The sequence below is a fragment of the Pagrus pagrus genome (genome assembly GCF_965226575.1).
Source record: "Pagrus pagrus genome assembly, chromosome: 13".
Taxonomy (NCBI): Eukaryota; Metazoa; Chordata; class Actinopteri; order Spariformes; family Sparidae; genus Pagrus; species Pagrus pagrus.
Window position 1 is genome coordinate 6,572,568 of NC_140197.1, and position 24,257 is coordinate 6,596,824.

Consider the following 24,257-nt stretch of genomic DNA (forward strand, 5'->3'; position numbering starts at 1 on the left):
GAGTGGAGAGCAGCTGCAAAAACTTTAGAAAAAACTCTCTTCAGCTTGATTTGGGTCCCACAGCTTTTACTTCACATAGACAATATATACATAGAAATGTAGGAAATCTTGTTGGCTTTCAGATGATGTTCTTATTTCAGATGTGGGACTTAAACTTTTGGCTGTAGAAGCCCTTGAGCGACAAGCACTCCAGCAACTCCCCCATAAGCCGCAATGTTAACTTTGAGCCTAAATTTCTGGAGTGGAGCAGACGGTACCGGTTTTGTCTCTCGCTCTTGTGCCCTCATTTTTCACTCTACAGAAATAAAAAATACATCACATGGTTCAGCAATGTCTCCTGTTACTCACTGTATACATATTTTGGCCATAACCATTACACTTTTTTCTAAACCTGCAGCTGTTTGGGAGGTGTTTTCCCATTCATTCTTATGGGGACATTTTCAACTTTGGTTCTGCTACTGCTCCAGCATATGTGCAGCTACAGAAACTGTTTGGCTGTCAAACTGTTCAGCTTTTTAAGCTCTTTCAGCCTATTACTTTCAGCTTTTCACCCTTTTCAGCTTTTTCAAATATTCAGCTTTATGTTCAGCCATAGAAACCATTCAACTATCAAAATCTTAAGCTTTTTAAGCTCTTTCAACCTTGTACTTTTCAGCTTTTCAACTTTTCAAGCTCTCAAATATTCAGCTTTCTGCCTCTACAGCTTTTTCAAGTATTCAGCTTCATGTTCAGCTATAGAAACCGTTCAGCTATTAAAATATTCAGCTTTTTAAGCTCTTTCAAACTTGTACTTTTCAGCTTTTCAACCTTTTCAGCTTTTTGAAATATTCAGCTTTCTGTATTTCAGCTTTTTCAAGTATTCAGCTTCAGGTTCAGCTATAGAAACCGTTCAACTATCAAACTGTTCAGCTTTTTAAGCTCTTTCAGCCTATTACTTTTCAGCCTTTCTGCCTTTTCAGCTTTTGAAAAATCAGCTTTTTCTGCAAATTCTTGACCATTCATTCTCATAGTTTTATGCATTTTTTATGCATTAGGCAAGTGTTTTCCAGCACATTCAGCAGCTTTTGCGAAATCACTTCAGCCGTCAGCATTCACACTGTATTTTCGCAGGAAATACAATTTTTCTAGTTATTATTATTATTCTTTGTCCTTCCACGAGATCGCATATTTGGCGGCCTGAACATACCCCAAAACTCACCAAAGTTGGAATATAGATCACACCTGGCGAAAAATTTTTTAATCTGTTGTCGTTGTGAATTTTCACCACTAGGTGGCGCTATAATCAAGCAATGTGCGTTTTGGCTCATAACTCCCACAAACTTTGTCGCACATTCAAAAACCTTATATCCACGCGTTCAGTGAATTGTGCTGAATCTCGTGATATAGGCCACGTCCATTTCGGGTTACCTAGTTTTTTCGCAAATTCGCAAAATGTCGCAAACCTACTTTTGCTAACTCCTCCCAGACAATTTCACCGATTTGCATCAAACTTTGCACACAGCATCTGTGGACCCTCCTGACCCAGAGTTGTGCTAAGCATGTTGATATTCCAAAGATTACTCAAGTTATTAAATAACAACTTCCTGCAGATATCGTACCAAACAGGAAGTGTTGCACATCTCCACATTGGTCTGTCTGAATGACATGAAACTCAAGATATTACTTCCACATGAGCCCCTAAGGCTTTGTGCAAAATTTTGGCTGATGACCACTAGGTGGCGCTCTTTAAATTGAAGTAATTTATATCTCAACATCCGTTGGTCGGATTATCATAAAACTTGGTACACTCATTGCCACTGCCCTCCTGACGATAGCTGAAAAAGGGGCTACCGATCTTCCACTAGGTGGCGCTCTGGTGGCAGTTTAATTTTATATTTGGTACTGTGCCCACACCATAACACTTATGGATATGAAATTGATAGGGGTGGTACAGACTGGCCCCTGTAACTCACACACCAAAAATGACCAGCAGGGGGCGCTAAATGGCTCCATAGCGCCCCCTGGAATATTTCAAACTTTAAGCCCCGCCTCCTACATGCACGTACATGAACAGAATTCGGTACACTTATGTATCATGACCAGACGCACAAAAAACCCTCTTGGACCCATAACCTCAGTCCAACGGGAAGTCTGCCATATTGGTTCAAAGTTGAGATTTCGCCGCCATTGTCACCCATTTCTATGCCTCGTACATTGTTTAACTTGGCCTACAGATTTAACGCCACAGGCTTCACATTCACTATATATCATCTTCAGACCTTGATAATGAAAAGTTGTTAAAAGCTTTCACCTACGTTATTCCTAGTGGGCGTGGCAGTGCGTTCAACTTCGCGACCCCCCTTATGGCTGTTCCCATTCTGTAGGTACCCATTTCTATGCCTCGTACTTTAATTAACTCGTCCTACAGATTTAACGCCACAGACTTCACACTCACTATATATCATCTTCAGACCTTGATAATGAAAAGTTGTAAAAAGCTTTCACCTACGTTATTTCTAGTGGACGTGGCAGTGTGTTCAACTTCGCGACCCCCCTTATGGCTGTTCCCATTCTGTAGGAACCCATTTCTAAGCCTTGTACATTGTTTAACTTGGCCTACAGATTTAACACCACAGACTTCCCAGTCACCAAGTATCATCCTCATGCCTTGATGATGAAAAGTTGTGAAAAGCTTTTGCCTACATTATTCCTGGTGGGTGTGGCAGTGCGGTCAATTTTGATGACCCCCTTATGGCTTTTCCCATTCTGTACTGAGCCAATATGTCTATGCCTCGTACTTTAACTAACTTATCCTACAGATTTAACACCACAGACTTCACATTCACTCAGCAGCATCCTCATACCTTCAACAGCCTGCGTTGTGCCTGGTGGGTGTGGCCGTGTGGTCAATTTTGATCCTTCGCCATCACGCAGGAAGTCCTTCTAACTTCAACATACAATTTCCCATCTGCATCAAATTGGTCACACATGTAGAGGGGCTCACCCAAAATACGTCTCTGCATCAATACTACGTCATATCTGTAGTTCCACCCACTGGACACAGGAAGTCACTGAAGATGTCACTGCTGTGTTTTGTGTGACACGTATCCCATTTAGGTAGGAACTTTCGACAGGTAACGGGCGAGCACACATCTAGGCGCGCGGCCTCTGACGTTGCCACAGCCCAACGTACGTGGGGGGGCGAGGGCCCGTTCATCACTGCTTGCAGTTTTAATTATTATTTTTTTTCCTTCCCCGAGATCGCATATTTGGCGGCCTGAACATACCCCAAAACTCACCAAACTTGGAATATAGATCAGACCTGGCGAAAAAATTTTTAATCTGTTGTCGTTGTGAATTTTCACCACTAGGTGGCGCTATAATCAAGCAAAGTGCGTTTTGGCTCATAACTCCCACATACTTTGTCGCACATTCAAAAACCTTATATCCACGCGTTCAGTGAATTGTGCTGAATCTTGTGATATAGGCCACGCCCATTTCCGGTTACCTAATTTTTTCGCAAATTAGCAAAATGTCGCAAACGTACTTTTGCTAACTCCTCACCGCCAATTTCTCCGATTTGCACCAAACTTTGCACACGGCATCTGTGGACCCTCCTGACACAAACCATTTAAAAGAATGTTGATATTCCAAAGAATACTCAAGTTATTAAATGACAACTTCCTGCACATTTCGTACTAAACAGGAAGTGTGGCATATCTCCACATTGGTCTGTCCGAATGACATGAAACTCAGGATACTACTTCCACATGAGCCCCTAAGGCTCTGTGCAAAATTTTGGCTGATGACCACTAGGTGGCGCTCTTTAAATTAAAGTAATTTATATGTCAACATCCGTTGGTCGGATTATCATAAAACTTGGTACACTCATTGCCACTGCCCTCCTGACGATAGCTGAAAAAGGGGCTACCGATCTTCCACTAGGTGGCGCTCTGGTGGCAGTTTAATTTTATATTTGGTACTGTGCCCACACCATAACACTTATGGATATGAAATTGATAGGGGTGGTACAGACTGGCCCCTGTAACTCACACACCAAAAATGACCAGCAGGGGGCGCTAAATGGCTCCATAGCGCCCCCTGGAATATTTCAAACTTTAAGCCCCGCCTCCTACATTCACAAACATGAACAAAATTCGGTACACTTATGTATCATGACCAGATGCACAAAAAACCCTCTTGGACCTATAACCTTAGTCCAACGGGAAGTCTGCCATATTGGTTCAAAGTTGAGATTTCGCCGCCATTGTCACCCATTTCTATGCCTCGTTCATTGTTTAACTTGGCCTACAGATTTAACGCCACAGGCTTCACATTCACTATATATCATCTTCAGACCTTGATAATGAAAAGTTGTTAAAAGCTTTCACCTACGTTATTCCTAGTGGGCGTGGCAGTGCGTTCAATTGCGATGACCCCCTTATGGCTTTTTCCATTTTGTAGGTACCCATTTCTATGCCTCGTACTTTAATTAACTCGTCCTACAGATTTAACGCCACAGACTTCACACTCACTATATATCATCTTCAGACCTTGATAATGAAAAGTTGTAAAAAGCTTTCACCTACGTTATTTCTAGTGGACGTGGCAGTGTGTTCAACTTCGCGACCCCCCTTATGGCTGTTCCCATTCTGTAGGAACCCATGTCTAAGCCTTGTACATTGTTTAACTTGGCCTACAGATTTAACACCACAGACTTCCCAGTCACCAAGTATCATCCTCATGCCTTGATGATGAAAAGTTGTGAAAAGCTTTTGCCTACATTATTCCTGGTGGGTGTGGCAGTGCGGTCAATTTCGATGACCCCCTTATGGCTTTTCCCGTTCTGTACTGAGCCAATATGTCTATGCCTCGTACTTTAACTAACTTATCCTACAGATTTAACACCACAGACTTCACATTCACTCAGCAGCATCCTCATACCTTCAACAGCCTGCGTTGTGCCTGGTGGGCGTGGCCGTGTGGTCAATTTTGATCCTTCGCCATCACGCAGGAAGTCCTTCTAACTTCAACATACAATTTCCCATCTGCATCAAATTGGTCACACATGTAGAGGGGCTCACCCAAAATACGTCTCTGCATCAATACTACGTCATATCTGTAGTTCCACCCACTGGACACAGGAAGTCACTGAAGATGTCACTGCTGTGTTTTGTGTGACACGTATCCCATTTAGGTAGGAACTTTCGACAGGTAACGGGCGAGCACACATCTAGGCGCGCGGCCTCTGACGTTGCCACAGCCCAACGTACGTGGGGGGGCGAGGGCCCGTTCATCACTGCTTGCAGTTTTAATTATTATTTTTTTTCCTTCCCCGAGATTGCATATTTGGCGGCCTGAACATACCCCAAAACTCACCAAACTTGGAATATAGATCAGACCTGGCGAATTTTTTTTTAATCTGTTGTCGTTGTGAATTTCCACCACTAGGTGGCGCTATAATCAGGCAAAGTGCGTTTTGCCTCATAACTCCCACATACTTTGTCGCACATTCAAAAACCTTATATCCACGCGTTCAGTGAATTGTGCTGAATCTCTTGATATAGGCCACGCCCATTTCCGGTTACCTAATTTTTTCGCAAATTCGCAAAACGTCGCAAACCTACTTTTGCTAACTCCTCCCAGACAATTTCACCGATTTGCATCAAACTTTGCACACAGCATCTGTGGACCCTCCTGACCCAGAGTTGTGCTAAGCATGTTGATATTCCAAAGATTACTCAAGTTATTAATTAACAACTTCCTGCAGATATCGTACCAAACAGGAAGTGTTGCACATTTCCACATTGGTCTGTCCGAATGACATGAAACTCAAGATATTACTTCCACATGAGCCCCTAAGTCTCTGTACAAAATTTTGGACGATGACCACTAGGTGGCGCTCTTTAAATTAAAGTAATTTATATCTCAACATCCGTTGGTCGGATTATCATAAAATTTGGTACACTCATTGCCACTGCCCTCCTGACGATAGCTGAAAAAGGGGTTACCGATTTCCCACTAGGTGGCGCTCTGGTGGCAGTTTAATTTTATATTTGGTACTGTGCCCACACCATAACACTTATGGATATGAAATTGATAGGGGTGGTATAGACTAGCCCCTGTAACTCACACACCAAAAATGACCAGCAGGGGGCGCTAAATGGCTCCATAACGCCCCCTGGAATATTTCAATCTTAAAGCCCCGCCTCCTACACACACGTACATGAACAGAATTCGGAACGCTTATGTATCATGACCAGATGCACAAAAACCCCTCTTGGACCCATAACCTCAGTCCAACAGGAAGTCTGCCATATTGGTTCAAAGTTGAGATTTCGCCGCCATTGTCACCCATTTCTATGCCTCGTACATTATTTAACTTGGCCTACAGATTTAACGCCACAGACTTTGCAGTCACTAAGTATTATCCTCATGCCTTGATGATGACAAGTTGTGAAAAGCTTTTGCCTACGTTATTCCTGGTGGGCGTGGCAGTGCAGTGGCCCCTTATGGCTTTTCCCATTCTGTAGGAACCCATTTCTAAGCCTCTTGCATTGTTTAACTTCATGTATCTTCATGAAATACAGTCCCATTAACACTGAAGTTTTTTAATTGTGTTCCATGGCCCGATGACGGTTTGTGAAAAATTTAGTGCTAATCAGCCAATGGGTGGCGCTTTAATTGCCAAATGTTGAAAGAGCCGCTTTACTGCCTTCCCTTTTGATTGTAAATTCAGGCTTTCTTCAACAGATGGCAGTGCTGCCTTGCTAATGGATACAAACCTGTGTTTAAGAGTCTGTAAGGTCACGCAGTGTAGTTGTCTCATTATTTGTTCTTCATGTGGATTGCAGGGAGTTCTTCGAACTTCAGCATACATTATTTACTACAGGCAGGAGCAGCCCACCCAAACACGGACAGTTAAGACATGTGTACACAATAATTGGCCAATGGGGCCGGGTAAGCAGCACACCCCAACAACAACACACCCCGACGTGCGTGGACTGCGAGGGCCCGTTCATCACTGCTTGCAGTTTTAATTTTTTTTTTTTTTTTTTTTTAGGCCAAAATGATCGCATTTTTCACTGCCTGAACATACCCCAAAACTCACCAAACTTGGAATATACGTCACAACTGGCGAAAAATGTTATAATCTGTTGTCGCTGTGAATTTTCACCACTAGGTGGCGCTTTTATCAACGAAAGTGCGTTTTGCCTAATAACTCCCACATACTTTGTCGCACATTCAAAAACCTTATATCCACGCGTTCAGTGAATCCTCCTGAATCTCTGGGTATAGGCCACCGTTTTTTTTCGCTAGCTCGCGAAATGTCGCAAACCTACTTTTTCGAACTCCTCCCAGGCAGTTTGACAGATTTGCACAAAACTTTGCACACAGCATCTGTGGACCCTCCTGACAAAAGGTTATTAAAATAATTTTGATACTCCAAACAATACTCAAATTATTAAATTACAAATTCCAGCAGATTTCGCTCAAAACAGGAAGTGTTGCATATCTCCACATTGGTGTGTCCGAATAACATCAAACTCAGGATACTACTTCGACATGAGCCCCTAAGGCTCTGTGCAAAGTTTTGGCCAATGACCACTAGGTGGCGCTCTTTAAATTGGAGTAATTTATATCTCCACATCCATTTGTTGGATTAACATGAAACTTGGTACACTCATTGCCAATGCCCTCCTGAGGATAGCTGACGAAAATCTTACCGATCCGACACTAGGTGGCGCTCTGGTGGCAGTTTCATTTTATATTTGCCACTGTGCCCACACCATAACACTTATGGATATGAAACTCATTGGGGTGGTATAGACTGGCCCCTGTATCTCACACACCAAAAATCACCAGCAGGTGGCGCTGTTATCAAGACAAAAGCGTTTTTGGTGAATAACTCCCACATAATATGTCGCACAGTTTAAAACCTTATATCTATGTGTTCCCTGCATTCAGCTGAATTGTGTGAAGTAAGCCACGCCCACTTTCGCACCACAATTCCATTTGCAAATTCCGGAAAGTCGCAAACCTACTTTTTTGAACTCCTCCCACCCAATCTCTCCGATTTGCACCAAACTTTGCACACAGCATCTGTGGACCCTCCTGACAAAAAGTTATTAAAAGAATTGTGGTAGTCCAAACAACGGCCAAAATATGAAACAACAATTTCCAGCACATTGTGGTCAGCCAGACAATCTTCCATATCTTGATGAAATAGACTCCCATTAACACTAAAGTTTTTTTAATTGTGTTCCATGGCCCGATGACGGTTTGTGAAAAATTTGGTGCAAATCGCCCAATAGGGGGCGCTTTTATTGCTAAATGACGAAAGAACAGCTTGCCTGCCTTCACTTTTGATTCCTCAGCGGAAGTTGTTGCATGAACAAGCCGCGACAGCAGCATGCCCTGACAGCAGCATGTAGCGACAGCAGCACGCCGCGACATCAGCATGCTCCGACACGCGTGGACTGCGAGGGCCCGTTCATCGCTGCTTGCAGCTTTAATTTGTTCATAAAATGTCAATTTCTGTTTTGTGTTATACGGTTGAGTATTAAGTAGCTGTTAAAACAAGGACAATAGGTTTTAAAGAAATGAAAGGGATAGTCCACTCAAAAACATCTACAATCTATAAAGCACCAAAGTGATTGCGACTTTAACATTCTCAAATGTTGCATTTAAGTTGGAATGCCTTTAAGCATGACATTTTGTTTATTTTCAGTATGGACTTGAACGATTTGGAAAGACCTGGCTACGTCGCTCATGGGTCTTTGGGATGATGGAAGTCAGGTGGTCCCGTAGACGCCCTGTTTTAAAACTGGTTGAAAGTCGAACCAGGAGGAGATTGCTCACAATCATTAGAAAATATGTTAGACCTGGAAGTGAAATCATTAGTGATTGCTGGCGTTCCTACAACCGGTTGTCCCATGACGGCTACATACACTACCAGGTAAATCACCAGAGGTATTTTGTCCACCCTGGGACTGGTGCTCATACACAGCACATTGAACGGACATGGCGGACTTATAAGGAGGACATCTACAGGTACAGGGGGAACCTGACAGAGAAGGCCTTGAAGATGAACTTAAGGTTCATTGAGTGGAACCACTGGCTCGGGAAAGAGCATAGGAAGGGCATTCTTGGATGCTTATTTAAAGACATAAGAGCATTTTACAAAGTGTAACCAGTGATGAAGTACTGTACTGCGTTGTGTTCACCTCTGTTGTCATCGTTTTCCGATTGAATAAACACTAGTTAAGTTGTTAAGTTAAGTTCACTTTATTGATCCCTCAGGGAAATTTGCATATTCTTTATGGTGCAAAGGCTCAAAGGCTTTCTTTTATTGTACAGCTTCTACTTACTCTATAAATTGTAGACTTTCCTGGTCTTACCTGGTAAGATTGCAGAACATATACAAAAAGCAGATTTATTCCAAAAGATATTGTAAGAACATGGTAACAGTACAGGAACAAACAAGGCTTCCTTTTACAGTACAGTTACACCTTACTTACTGGGTAACTTGCAAGGTTTTACTTGATAATGTTTTGGAATGTATGTGGTTCAAGTTCCTAATTACTGGGTAAGTACCAAAAATCTACTAAATACTGGGTAAATACCTGGTAATTACTGGGGAAGTATGAATTATTGCCAGGTAACACTGACACGGTATACCGTACCTGTAATACCACTACTAATTAACAGGAAAGTACATGGTAATATCACTGAAACAAACCATGCTTCCTTTTACGGTACAGTTCCACCTTTCTTACAGGGTAACTACTGTAAAACTCCGATATCACCCCGATATTTACCTGATAATTATCAGGGAGATATGGGAGTTTTTGCGAGATACCATGTTCAAATCTACACACCCTGATGGGATGATTATAATCTACAATTACCAGGAAAGTACATGGTAATATCATTGAAACAAACCACGCTTCCTTTTACAGTACAGTTCCACCTTCCTTTCAGGGTAATTCCCAAGGTTTTACCTGATAATGTTTTGGAATGTAGTTACACATTCCTAATTACTGGGTAAATACCAGTTAATATCTGCATAAATACATGGGGGTTATTGGGTAAATTTTAACTACTGGGTAATTGGAAAGTAATTACTCAGTAAATAGTTGCAAGTTATCAGGTAAATACTGGGTAATTACCAGGTAAATATCAGAGTCATTACTACCCTCACTGTCACTACACAGGTTGATTGGTAATACATAATCTATAATTCCTGGATAAATACCTGGTAGTTTTCTGTATATATCTAGTAAATACTAGGTAACTTGTTGGCATTTACCAGGTAAATATTAGGTAACTACCAGGTAAATAAGTGGTAGTTACCAGGTAAATATGTGATCATTTTCGAGTAAATACCTGGTAAGTACCAGGTAAATATCTAAGTTATAACAAAGTCACATATAGACACATTCAGTGGGTTTATAGTCTACAATATGCAATTGCAGGATATCTACCAGGTAATTATTGGGTAAATACCTGGTAGTTGTCAGGAAAATATCTAGTAAATACCAGGTAACTTGTTGGTATTTACCAGATAAATATCAGGTAAATATTTTTAACTACCGGGTTCCCTTGTGTTGTTTTAATTGTTTGTTGTAGTGTTTGTGATTAACTTTGTTGTGCTTTTGCAATTGTACAGCACTTTGGTCAACTGAGGTTGTTTTAAATGTGCTTTATAAATAAATTGTGATTGATTGATTGATTAAAATCTACAATATACAATTACTGTGTATCTACCAGGTAATTATTGGGTAAATGCCTGGTAGAAGTCAGAAAAATATCTTGTAAATACTGGGTAATTACCTGGTATGTACTTGGTTATTACAAGGTAAATACATCTTATTACCAGGTAATTACCAGATTGTAAAAGGATATTACAAGACAGTACACTGGGTAGCATGCTACAAACGTCTTTCACAAAATGTCAAGACTATTGTTTCTGTACATTCTGTTGATAATAACGAAATAACAACAACAATTCTGGTCATATCTTACAAATTGCCCTTTTAATAACTCATATGGTAAATTAATCAAGAACTAGCACTGATTTCACCAGTAAGACAACAAAGTCGCAGTAATTATCGTGTAAACTGATAGGGATACCTATGCTGAATTGAGCCGTGAGCAAATGTTATAGTTTTAGTCATGACGGCATAGCAGGCATAGTTTTCCACAGGACAACATGAAAAGGTGAAATGGAGGTTACCTTGATGGCATGTTGGAGGTGTGTTAGTTTGCAGAAAACACAGAAAACATCTTGAGTTTCAGATCTTCTAGACATAATTTAGACGCTTAAGAAACAAGTGCACAGCTGCAGTTAGGACTGCCAAGTCAACATGGTATCTGGACATTATTAATAACTCCTATTCAGATCCGGACAAATTTTGGAAAGCTGTCAATAACATTCAGGCCACTATTCCTCTACCCTCCTTGTGTCAAATTTGATGGCTGCTTATTGTCGGAATTGAATGACTTCTGCTCAGCTTTTAATAAACATTTTGCTGCCACCACTCACTAAGTTCAGGATAGACTGACAAGGACCCCTCCCACAATTAATGATTGTGTATATATGGCTATCCCAGAGTCCCTGTTATCAGAACATTGTATGCTATGTCCACATCAGCCTGGTTTAAGAGCTAATCACAGCACCACCTCAACTGCAGTACACCTGTGCTTAAATATCGGTTTAGTCGGAGGAAACACTGTGCAGCAACAGTATATTCATAGATTTAGCAAAAGCATTTGATACAGTCGATCATTCTCTGCTTTTAGACTGTTCTTTACAGGCCTTGATAGGGATGTATGCAGCTGGTTTCAAAATTACTTATGTGATAGATGTAAGTGTGTGAGGATTGGGGAGCCCAGTCTGGATTACTTCCAGTTACCACAGGCATGCTGCAGGGATCTATTCTGGACCCTGTCCTGTTCACCATTTACACCAATTGAATTGTCTCTTTCCGACGTAGTTTTCAGATACATCTGTAAGCGGATGATACTATCTTGTACTGTATTGCTGATTCAGTTCAATTATCAATCAAGAAACAGCAACGCTCCTTTAATGTCAACATTCACTTATTAACCTGAAGTTGATACGTTTTCTCAAGATCCACCATCTCGGCCTATCTCAACTATCAAGGGTTTGATTATTGAAAGGGTTACAGAATACAAGTATTTGGGCAACCGGCTTGAAGACAAACTAACATTTAAATATCTTATCACTTTATTGGCAAATTATGGCAAAAAATAGGCTTTTTTATGGAGAAACAAAACTAACTTTCCTTTGATTTGTAGAAAGGGGATTATTGAATCAACATTCCTGTCAGTTCTGGACGATGTGGATGTAATTTACCACCACACTTAGGCCCTTATATTCTGTTTATCATTCAGCCTTGAGGTTTATCACTGGAGATAGCTACAACAGTCACCACTGTATCATTTATGATAAGGTTGTCTGGTCCTCTCTGACTGAGAGACACAATAAGTATTCATGTCTGTATAAACTGTATACAGCCCTGATTAGAAAACTACCGTCATACGTCACATCTATACTGCTTTACCCTGGTCCACTTTAAACTCCTTGCAGTGACTGGCTGGTTCTAAGTTCTTCATGCCAGAGCTGATCTTGGAAAGTTTGCTTTGAGTGTTAGTGCAGCAGTCTCATGGAATCTCTTGCAAAAAGAGTTTAAATTGAAAACTTTTGGACACTTGATTGGTTTTGTTGATCTGTATGGTTTCATATGATAAATATTTTTGCTGATTTGGCTTGCTAATTTGTATATTTGTGTTTTTTAATGGTGTAATCTCTGCATCATTGTAAATTAGCCCTCAAAGATTTATCTGAGAATCTTAATTAAAGGTCTACACTGCATCATTTTATTAATTTTCTGACATGATCAGGATAGGAAAATATGGTTCCTACATTTCATTCGACCAATTTCTACCCAATCATGCTTGGTGTAGGCTTTGATGATGAACGTAATTCACAAGCACAGCTGGCGTTCTCTATCCTGCTGCTTGACAACATTTGAAGTGACATGGAGGTGTAGCGTGAACTTTCTCACACAAGGTCTACTGAGTTAAAGTCAAGTTGTTTATATTGCACTAGTAAGCGCAGTTATTGTTTTAACTGGTTTAGCTTATATAAATTTAAGGATTTATAAAGGAAAATAATTTTTTCCTTTTAAAGTTGAGCTGAAATGAAAAATGCCTTTTTTAACCATTTTAGATAACATCCATGGTCACATTGTGCACCTATTTAACAGTATTTGCCAAATAACACAAAATCTATTTCTTTGTATTTTATACTGAAATCGGTCATGATTACACATACACTTACATAAGCTTCAACCAGTAATATCAAGCCATCTACCCATGTGTTTCAGAGTGTTGCACTGAGTAAGGTACAAAAACACAAATTTACTTTATCAACTGATTTGGGTATAACTGGATAATATTTTATGGATATAATGTTTTCTGGTTTTCCTTCTAATGACCTCTGTTTGCTCTGCCTGAACCCTCTGTGATTTCCAGAGTTTCCTGATGAACAGATGACTTTACTTGTTGCTAAAGTAACTGCTAACAGCGGCTCTACTGGGCAAGTGAACACGGCCAGTGTTGGGGCCAAACACAGACTGTGAGACCAACCGCGTCTCTGTACTGTATTCCCTGTCATCAAATTGTCAGCCGTCGGTCTTGTATGCTGCAAAAGGTCCAGCTCATGTTTGGCCGGCCCTTTGATTACTTCATTGACCATGTTCACTTAGAGACATAGCTGGCTACTTTACTTTTTACTTTACTTTACATGTAATGCATTGCGGGGGTATGTAACTCACATTCTGCACACACGCTGTCGGCTACAATGAGTCCCTCCCTATCTGACTATTTTTACAGAAAACACATTAATATGTGGAAGAATATATCACTGACATTTCAGCTGGACTTTTAAGTCTCATTAATTTGTACCCCTGTGATTGTAGTTGCAGTAGGCTTTATGTATTTGGATCTGTTAAAAAATAGTTTTGTTTGCCTTTTGGTTAGAGTGCAGCTTGTGCCTTGCTCAAAGTGCCTGTTGATGTTTGTAGCCTATAGTCTCTTTGCTCGGGTCATTCTCTGAACCGCAGGCTGTGACAAGACCAGCTATCTGCTCCCCAGGCTGACTGTGAAGCCATGTATTAGTATGGAGGTTTGGGGGCTTGCATGTGCGTAGCAACAGGGCAGAAACCATGGAGATGGCAATGTAGCATGCAATTTCATACCAGTAAATAATACTTACATAGATATCTGCACCATAAAATCCATCCTGGTAAACAACACTGCAGAGGATGCAAACACAAACAAACAGACAAACAAACACACAATAAAACAAAAACATCCACATTAGTGCATGTTGACATGCAGGCAATGGGCTAGCTACCAACCAACCCCCATCTCCACAACCCAAGAGCAGGCACCCCAGACCCCACCAAACCCTGCTCTCTAATGGCTGGGAAAGGAGACTGGTAAGGTCCAGTAACACTCTGTAGGTGTGATTGTATGTCTACAAGTATTAACAGCTAGAAGTCCAATCAGCAGCATTAAGACCTTTACACACTGTAAGTGTTTTTTTTTCAAGCAATTACTTTGCACAAAAATTTGCAATTTTTTTTTTTCAATTTTTGGTTTTGCTTTCACACACACAGCAAAAAGCAATGAAAAAGCAGCATTATTTTGGAACGAGGTCTGAGCTTTTGCACTGTAAATGAAGGCATCGACCAAATCATGTGTGAAATGGATGCCACATCACAACTCATGCAACACACCCTCATACCTAAACTACTGAATCGGTGGATTGTCACTGTCTCCCAAAATTACATGAGCTTGCAGCGTAACAGCGACACACATACTGGATCTTCATTGTATGGTTGGAGTTGGGTTAGGCTTAGGCAAGATAAACTACTTGGTTAGGTTGAGGAAAACCTTCTGGTTTGACTTAAAATCACTACGTTACTTCTGTAACTTCAGTTACAAACATAGCTGTGTAACACACGTTACTACATGTTGCAGCCAAACAACAAACTTAAATATGGGTCCTGATAAGTTGTTTTCATTTTCAACCTATATGGTCCTGAGGACAGGCAGAACTCTTAACAATGGTGGACCTGTTAATTGTTTGTGTCTGGGACAAACAACACAACATTTTTAAGACAAAAAGACAAAAGTGACTTGGAATGTGTAACCTCTGCACCCTGCACAGACAGACTGCTATAAGTATGAGAGTTGCAGACAGGGAACTGAAGCTGTTATATCCATCTGTACTCTGTCCATCAATCTCCTTTGATAATTTAATTTAGTCATTTTACCTCGCCGAGCATGTGAGTTGCTGTTCTACCACTCTGTTGATTGGTTTGTTTGTAACGTCTAGTAACATATTAATACATCTAAATGGAATGGAACAGACTGGAGCCCCAGGACAGGCAGCTGAGATGAACCCGGTGAATGCAACCTCTTTCTACCTGTCAGCGAGCTGATCAAATCAAATCAAATCAAATCAAATCAAATTTTATTTGTATAGCCCAAATTCACAAATCACAGTTTGCCTCAGAGGGCTTTACAATCTGTACAGAGACGACACCCTCGATTTGAGTGAGGAAAAACTTGCCCCCAAAAAAAGCCCTTTTAACGGGGAAAAAAAATGCGGAAGAAACCTCAGGAAGAGCCACAGAGGAGGGATGGACAGAATCAGTGCTGCACTGCGACTCCAGAAGCCCAGGGGGCCCTTTCAGATCTTTGCAAGCTGCCGCCTTTCTAATGCCAGTCCTGCTTGGTCTGTGGTAAGTATTGTTTTTATGTGATAATATACCTATGTTGCAAATTCACATATTGGAACAAACTACTGCAAATTTGCATAGCTGCTGGTGTTAATAGTTTTGATGTGAATTATTCACAGATGATTGTTTCACATTTTAATGTTTTTTATTCATCATACCCAAGGTGTGTAAAGGCCTTTAAAATTAAGACATGCACAATAATATTTACCTGTGCCCATTTGTTTGTTGGTTGGTTGGTTTTTCAGCAGGATTACATAAAAAACTACTGAGTGTATTTCCTTGAAACTTGGATAGAAGATTAATTGCAGTCCAGAAAAGACTCCATTCATTGTAGGTGTGGATCTGGATAAAGGGATGGATCCAGGAAATCTTTTCTCACTGTCTTTACCATTGTGAGATTTTAATTTTTGGATATTTTAATTAATTTCTCATTGTCATGGTTCAGTGTCTGTTTGGTTTATTTCCTGTTTTATTTTGAAATTGTTCCCTTGTGTGTCGCATCCTACTTGTCACTTCCTCCTGTGTTTTTCCATTGATTCCCTCCCTTGTCCGTGTCCATCCTCACTCCACCTGTACCTCGTCTCGTCATTAGTGTCTCTGTGTATATAGCCTTTGTTCGCCCTCATGTCTTCGTCAGATCGTTTCGTTTCCCCATGTCTTGGTCTGTGTATGCTGTCACTCAGCCGTTCCCGTTGATGTTCCCGTTCCTGTCTCCGTGTCTTCCTGTCCTTCTTCGTGTTAGCTCCTAGCCTGTGTTAGCCTGTGTTCGTCTTCGTCCGTCTTGGTTTGTCTTTCTCCGTGTTTTCCTCCCAGCTTCATCCCCAGTGTTTCCTCAGTGTTTCTTTGTGTCTCGAGTGTCTCCTCATGTTCCAGTGTGGTATGTTTGTAGTTTGGTTTCTCTTTTGATTTGTACTTTGCGTTTGTTTGCACTTTGTTTTAGCATTTAGTTGTTACTTTATTTTTGTCTTCTAGTGTCATTTTTAGTTTGTCTGTATTCTCCCCATTGTCTGTGAAAGCTCGCTTTTTGTTTTCCCCCTTATACTGCCTCCTGTGTGTGTTCCTGTGAGTGTCTGCGTTTGGGTCCTCTCCTAGCCTTCCCCCTTTAATATTCCCTATAATCTTGACACTCATTGAATATTGCATGGATCTTGATGAAAATAAATCAGACCTTTAGGTAGCTGGTATCTACGAGTGAGTACAATTTGAAGTGAATTCTAGATCTAGTGATTTTCAATTATAGTTAAGCAGTTTAGGGTGGTTTAAAATTTAGAGAAATACATAACCATTGACTTTAATATATTATTGAGGCTTGATTAAATTAAAGGGGACAGTTAGGCCTTGCTAGATTGCCTGTGCAACATATGCGCTCCGAGTGCCACTTTAGTTTCTCGTGTTTCTGCAGCTTCATGTGATCATACTCATTGCTGAATCGGAACCAACTGATAATCAGCTTTGATACCAGTTATCCAGGCAACCCAGAAGAGAGCCACTATACGTTGAACGTTCTTGGTGATATGGACCCCTGGGCTCAGGTGGTTTTATCACAGTAGAACTACAGACCAGTTTTCAAAATGTATTTACAATGAAGCGAAATCTGATGTCACACACCACACTGCTTACATTTAATTTGTATGTTATTAAGTGTGCGATAAGTGTGGAAACAGCCGATACATATATAAAAGGTCAAATTAATGCTGAGGATGTTTTACGAGTCTGTGGTGGCCTTTGACAGCAGTGTCACAAAGGAGGATGCTGTCGAAGTTGCGGGCGATACTGCAGTATGGCTCTCACCCTCTCCACAACGCTCTGGTCAAACAGAGGAGCACTTTCAGCGAAAGACTAATTGCTCCCAAATGCATCACTGAGCGCCACAGGAAGTCATTCCTACCTGTGGCCATTAAACTTTACAACTCCTCCCTCTGATGATCGGACTCAAATGGCTATATATATATATATTTATATATTTATATATATGCGTATATTGCATGACAGAATTCAATTTCTCAATGAAGACAGACAGACAGATAGTTACTTTTCTTTTGGGTTTTTACTTGCTTTTCATTCACACATAAAATCATTGACAAACATTTATAGATTTAGCCACGCCCCCAGTGGGCAATCAGCCCATTGAGAACCGCTGGGACCGCAGTCAAGGTGCGCTTGTTTTGAACACCAGAAGAGCTGCAACACACTCCCGACCGATGAGAGTGACTCCAGTCAGCTCATCACTAAGAGAGTTCAAGAGGGTAAAGCAGCTGTACAGGTCTTCTCAAAGTAGTCCTAGAAGGAAGCATAACAAGACATGAGCGAACTTTTCCATCCCTCCCCAAATAAACTTCTGTGATTCGGCCAATTTTCCAGAGGTGCTTCGGCAGTTTATCCTCGTTGATTAACACAACATCTCCAGTCTTTAAGTCAGAAGATCTTTTAACAGAAGATGAGATGTGTGCAGATCTCAGTTCCATAAGATATTCTTTTCGCCATCGATACCAGAACATTTTCCCAATCCGTTGCCTGTATCTCCACCGTTTTATCAACTGGTTTTTACTCACGTCAGGAACCGCTGATGTTATGCTGACAGCTGGGGGGAGCGCTGTCAGACGCTGACCAATCAAAAAGTGAGAAGGAGATAGTGGGACAGGATCTTCACTGCTTGTGTGGGTAAAAGTGATGGGACGAGAGTTAACCACAGCTTCCACTTCAGTCAGAATGGTTTCAATTTCTTCATAATGCAAAGATGCCTTACCAATCACTTTACGTAAGCAGATTTTCACTGAGCGTACCAGTCTCTCTCACATTCCGCCCCACCAAGCGGCCTTTTCCACAATGAACTTCCAGGATATGCGCTTTCCTGCAAAGAATTCCTGGACTTCTTTTGATGACAGAGAATCCCATAACACACTTAGTTCCACATTAGCTCTTTTGAAAGTCTTTGCATTGTCAGAATATATAGTTTTACAAAGTCCTCTTCTTGACACAAAACGTCTAAAAGCCAATAGGAATTTTTCTGTTGTCATATCAGACACTAATTCCAAATGGATAGCACGAGTTACTGCACAGGTGAAAAGAGCAATATAAACTTTGTCTTGTGACTTACAGTACAAGGGTCCGGCAAAATCCACACCAGTGTTCTCAAAGGGAGGAGCTTCTTCAATTCGAGACGCAGGTAAGGGAGCGGAAATCTGCTGAGCAGGCTTTGCTTTGTGTTTACGGCAGAGGAAACAAGCATTTACAGTTCTTTTGGACATCTGTCTTCCTTTCAGTATCCAGAATCTTTCTCGCACTTGATTAAGAGTATCCTGCAGACCAGAATGCATTACTTGTTGGTGGCATCTTTTCACTATCAACTCTGAGAACTTATCATCAGAGGGAAGAATGCAGGGATGCTTTTGTTCGAATTTCAAATGAGCCATCTGTAATCTGCCTCCAACTCTTAAAATTCCTTGATCATCCAAAAAAGGGTTAAGAGGCTGGATTTTAGACTGGAAGGAATTTCCTTGACTCGTCTTTTTCCTGGACATCTCATGAAAGAAACTTTTCCTGTGTTACCTGAATCCAATGCAGCTCCGCATTAGAGATTTCCTCCGCTGTCAATGGTCCAAGTCGTTTTTTTTCTCTTTAGCATTGTAAATGAATCTTTTAATCCAAGCAGTCACATGTAGAACTCGGTTGAGGTCACTATAATTTTTCAACTCCAACAAATCCATTTCCACGGTATTTGCAGAGCCAGTCAGTTTTGCAACTTCCAAGACTGACACACTTTCATTTACAATTTCAACACTGACATGAGGTTCAGGTTCGGGTTCACAGAACTGCATTTCTCTTTGTTTGAGCCAGGTAGGACCTGTCCACCACAATGAATTTTCTTTCAATTGATTCACACTGATTCCTCTAGTCGCGACATCTGCAGGATTATCACTTCCTCTGCAGTGACGCCACTGTGCTGGTGAAGTTAAACTCTGTATTTCTCGGACTCGATGTTCCACAAAGGGTTTCCACTGTTTAGCAGAACTCTTGATCCAATGCAAAGTTATCATTGAGTCAGTCCACAATTTCACTTGGGTCTTTTCCATGTCAAGATGGGTGATGACATAGTTACTAAGTCTAGCTCCAATGAGAGCGCCCAGTAACTCAAGTCTGGGTAATGTAACTTTTTTAAGTGGAGCTACTCTTGTTTTTGAAGTTATAAGTGTTACAATGCACTCACCATCTTCTGGAATGATGCGTAGATAGGCAGCTGCACAATAAGCACTTTCACTGGCATCACTGAAGACATGCACTTCTAGATTCACAGGTGCATCCTGCTTCACAAGCGCTGCCTGATAACATCTGGCAATTTTAATATTCGTGATGTTGGGCAGCTCCTCACACCACTGATGCCACAGATTTGCCAGATCTTCAGGCAACTCATTGTCCCATTCAAGTCCACGTTCCCACATTTTTTGAAAGAGACATTTCACTCTGATGGTAAAAGGGGAAAGAAATCCCACAGGATCAAATATGCGGGACGCAGCTTGTAACACTCATCTTTTTGTATCACTCTTATCCTTTAAGAAGTCAAGCAGGTTTCTTAAATCAAAGGTGAAGTCATCTTGCTCAGTTCTCCATGTTAATCCAAGAACTTTTAACACAATGTTTTTCACTTCAACATTTCCACTTACTGTGTTTTCCATTTTCTCCTTCCACAGGGTGTTCAGATCTTCCGAGTTTGAGCTCCATTTACACAGATTCATGTGAGCATCTTTTAAGATAGCTTTGGCTTGCATTGATACGCTGATGGCTTCCTCTTCACTCCGTACACTACAAATCAGGTCATCCACATACAAACACTTGTCCAGAATAGATGTGACCACAGGATATGCTTGTTGGTATTGTTTCACATGATGCCTTATGGTTGCAGCTAATAGAAAAGGACTGGGTGAAGCTCCAAATGGAACTCTGGTGATTCGCATAATGTTGATGTTTGGTTTTCCATGTTTTTTAGGCAAGTCATCAGTCCAGAGAAATCTTAATACATCTCGGTCTTGCTCTCTAATGGAGATCTGCAAAAAAGCTTTCGTAATGTCAGCCATAAAAGCCACTCTATGAAGCCTGAACTTTAACAGGACACTTAGTAACTCAGGATTCAGATTAGGGCCAGCTATTAAGCAGTCATTTAAAGATAGACAGCCCGTAGCATGGGAGGAAGCGTCAAAGACTACTCGCAATTTAGTGGTTAAACGCTCCTCATTAATGACAGCTCTATGTGGAAGATAATAGACGGGACTGTCAGAAACAATATTCTCCACACGTTCTACTATGCCTTGGCTGACATAATCTTGAATTACCTCTTGATATTTATCAAAAAGTGGCACATCATTTTGAAACTTCTTAATGAGCTGATCAAAGCGTCTTTTTGCCACATCATAATTGGAAGACAAGTTATCATTTTCACTTTTCCAAGGTAAGCTCACCTGGTATCTTCCTTCAGTGAACTGAACAGACTTCTCAAACCACTGCATCGTCTCCTCATCACAATTCTTTATTTTCTCTGTTGCAATCCCGATGGATTCCGTTTCCCAGAAGGAGCGCAGTGTGTAATTTATTTGTTCCTCCAGCCCAACACTCACATGCAGCGTTCCAATGTCTGTGATTTCTTGCTCAGAGGTTACATTCAGCATAGATACTGTACCTTGGATGAGCCAGCCAAATTTGCTCTCCAATGCAACTAGTTGTTCAGAGAGACGTTCTAATTTCCCAGATACAACTTTCCAATAATGGTCACCTCCAATCAACACCCGAGTTCCTGTATTTCCATTCCACTTACAGCTGTGTCAGCGAGTTGCATGCCCTTGGGCTCCAGATCTCTGCGTAATTCTTCTCTCGCAACTTTCATAATAGAAGTGCACACACGAGGTGTTTCTAGGACATCCATTTCTACACGTTGGCCATTTCTTATGTTACTCAATGTTAGCTTCACTTTATTACAAGTTACCTGCTTTGGTTCACTCGGGCCAAATGTGTGTAGTCTCAGAGTCTCTTCACCTATTTTAGGGAGATTAAGTGCACGAGAGATATCTTGACGCACAAAGCTGCGCTGACTCCCTCCGTCCAAAAGGCAGCGGGTGACATATGATCAGATTTTTCATATTTGGTTTTCTGCGCATTTCCCATGCACCATGACTGTCTTTTTCTCGTTCCTTACCGGTGCGCTCTTTTGCGCTCTGGGTCATGTTAGATGTGCGCTCTCGGCTGTCCACTTCCTTTTGAATGAAACCCATCAGATCCTCAACTTTCCAGACATCATCCTCATCTTTTTTCCGGCTAAACTCCAGCGTCATCTCCTCCGGTATAAGTTTCATCAGAATGGGGCACAGCAAACTGCCGTACGTGTCAGAAACCACTCCCATAGAAGCCAAACTACGGATCTGTATTTCACAGTTATCATATAGATATCTGAGTGCTTTTACATCACTGGCATTTTTAACAGGACTAAGATTAAGAAGCTTGGTCATGTGTGCATTAATAACAAGATCCTTTCGGCCAAACCTTTTTTGTAGTAGTTGTATGGCATTATCATAATTGGCTTCGGTCAGCGGCAGTCCTGCGACCACATTTGCAGCTGCTCCTGTGAGATATGATCTCAGGTAACTGAACTTATCCGTCTTCGTCAGACTGGGATTTCGATGCACAGCCGTCTCAAACTGTCCCCAAAAATACTGCCAGTGGCTAATGTCCCCTGTATATTTTTCAATGACAAGTTTGGGCAATTTCACGTTTTGACGCATAACATCTGCTTCAGAAGACATCACAGAGGCTGCATCGTCTTGCGCTCTCCTGAGCGCTCTCCTTAATTTTGTTTTCCTCTGAGTAATGTGTTCCTTATATTCCATGGCTCTTGTAACTTCATCCTCCAAGTCATCCGTCTTTGTCTCCTCTTCGATTTCCCCATCAAGTTTATCCAAACATTCTTCTTTTAATAACAACTGTTCCATGAACTCCTCAAGCAAATCAGGATCCGGTGATTCTTTACTGAGTTCATCGTCAACCTTACTTATTATCCTGGTTGTCGAAGAACGGACTGTAGTTCTTTTCTTTTTAAGACGATCAGCCATTCTTATTTTCTTTCTTCTTTCTGGTCATACATCTGAGACTTTTCATCTCTTCTTACCCCCTGTTCCCTGGTTTCGGCACCAAATATTGCATGACAGAATTCAATTTCTCAATGAAGACAGACAGACAGATAGTTACTTTTCTTTTGGGTTTTTACTTGCTTTTCATTCACACATAAAATCATTGACAAGCATTTGTAGATTTAGCCACGCCCCCAGTGGGCAATCAGCCCATTGAGAACCGCTGGGACCGCAGTCAAGGTGCGCTTGTTTTGAACACCAGAAGAGCTGCAACAGCGTATCTATGTATATTTCCCATATACCATATTTATATTGCACTGTATATCTGTAAATACTTAGATTGTCTACTTTATTATTTTATTTAATTGTCTTCTTTACTATTTTATCTATATCTTTATCTTTATCTCTTGTTTCCATTCATGCCATATTTCTTTTTCTACTTTGCATGGAGCATCTGGAACAAAAACAATTTCCCCCCGGGGATTAATGAACTATTCTGATTCTGATTCTGATTCTGATTAAGTTTAATTTAGCTCAACATTGTGAGGACTGCAAGAGAAAAAAATAGAAAATAAAAAATTAATTGGAGCGACAGAGGCCAAGCTATAGTGACTTTTAGTCTCTGATGTGGTTCAAACCCCAAATCACACTGGATCCTAAACTTCACACAAGGCAACTTAATAGAATCTAGAAAAAACTATTAGACTATTAAATTGTTCAGTCTCATACTAGACCATAGCCATGTCTTTAGTCTGCACAGTGCACCAAATCTTCTCTCAGCTTCACATGAAGACACTGGCACCACCAATACCAACAATGCCCACTAACTGAAGTAAGACTAATATTTGCCTAATACGATTTCATTTTTATTAGGGCCCGAGCAGGGAACCTGCGAGGACCCTATTGTAATTGTAATGATTATTAGGGCCCGAGCAGGGAACCTGCGAGGTCCCTATTGTAATTGTAATGATTATTATTAGGGCCCGAGCAGGGAACCTGCAAGGACCCTATTGTTTTTGTAATGATTATTATTAGGGCCCGAGCAGGGAACCTGCGAGGACCCTATTGTAATTGTAATGATTATTATTAGGGCCCGAGCAAGAATCTCGTGCGAGGACCTATTGTATCTGTAAGGATTATTTATTATTATTAGGGCCCGAGCACGAATCTCGTGCGAGGACCTATTGTATCTGCTCGGATTATTAGGGCCCGAGCACGAATCTCGTGCGAGGACCTATTGTATCTGCTAGGATTATTTATTATTAGGGCCCGAGCACGAATCTCGTGCGAGGACCTATTGTATCTGTAAGGATTATTTATTATTATT

General features: G+C 41.0%; 1 protein-coding gene across 6 annotated transcripts in view; it reads right to left on the reverse strand.

Moving 5' to 3' along the window:
• Positions 1-24,257, reverse strand: part of rbfox1 (RNA binding fox-1 homolog 1) — a 433,204-nt gene that overhangs the window by 96,390 nt on the left and 312,557 nt on the right. For 4 of the 6 annotated variants that reach the window (XR_014623865.1, XM_084370875.1, XM_084370874.1 and 1 more), the window contains exon 9: positions 14,285-14,324. The exons of the other annotated variants lie outside the window; for them this stretch is intronic. Coding sequence is in view for 3 of the 4 variants with exons in the window: in XM_084370875.1 (XP_084227001.1) it covers positions 14,285-14,324 (40 nt within the window). In the remaining variant the exon portion in view is untranslated. The remainder of the gene's footprint in view (positions 1-14,284; positions 14,325-24,257) is intronic. 6 annotated transcript variants of the gene reach the window in all.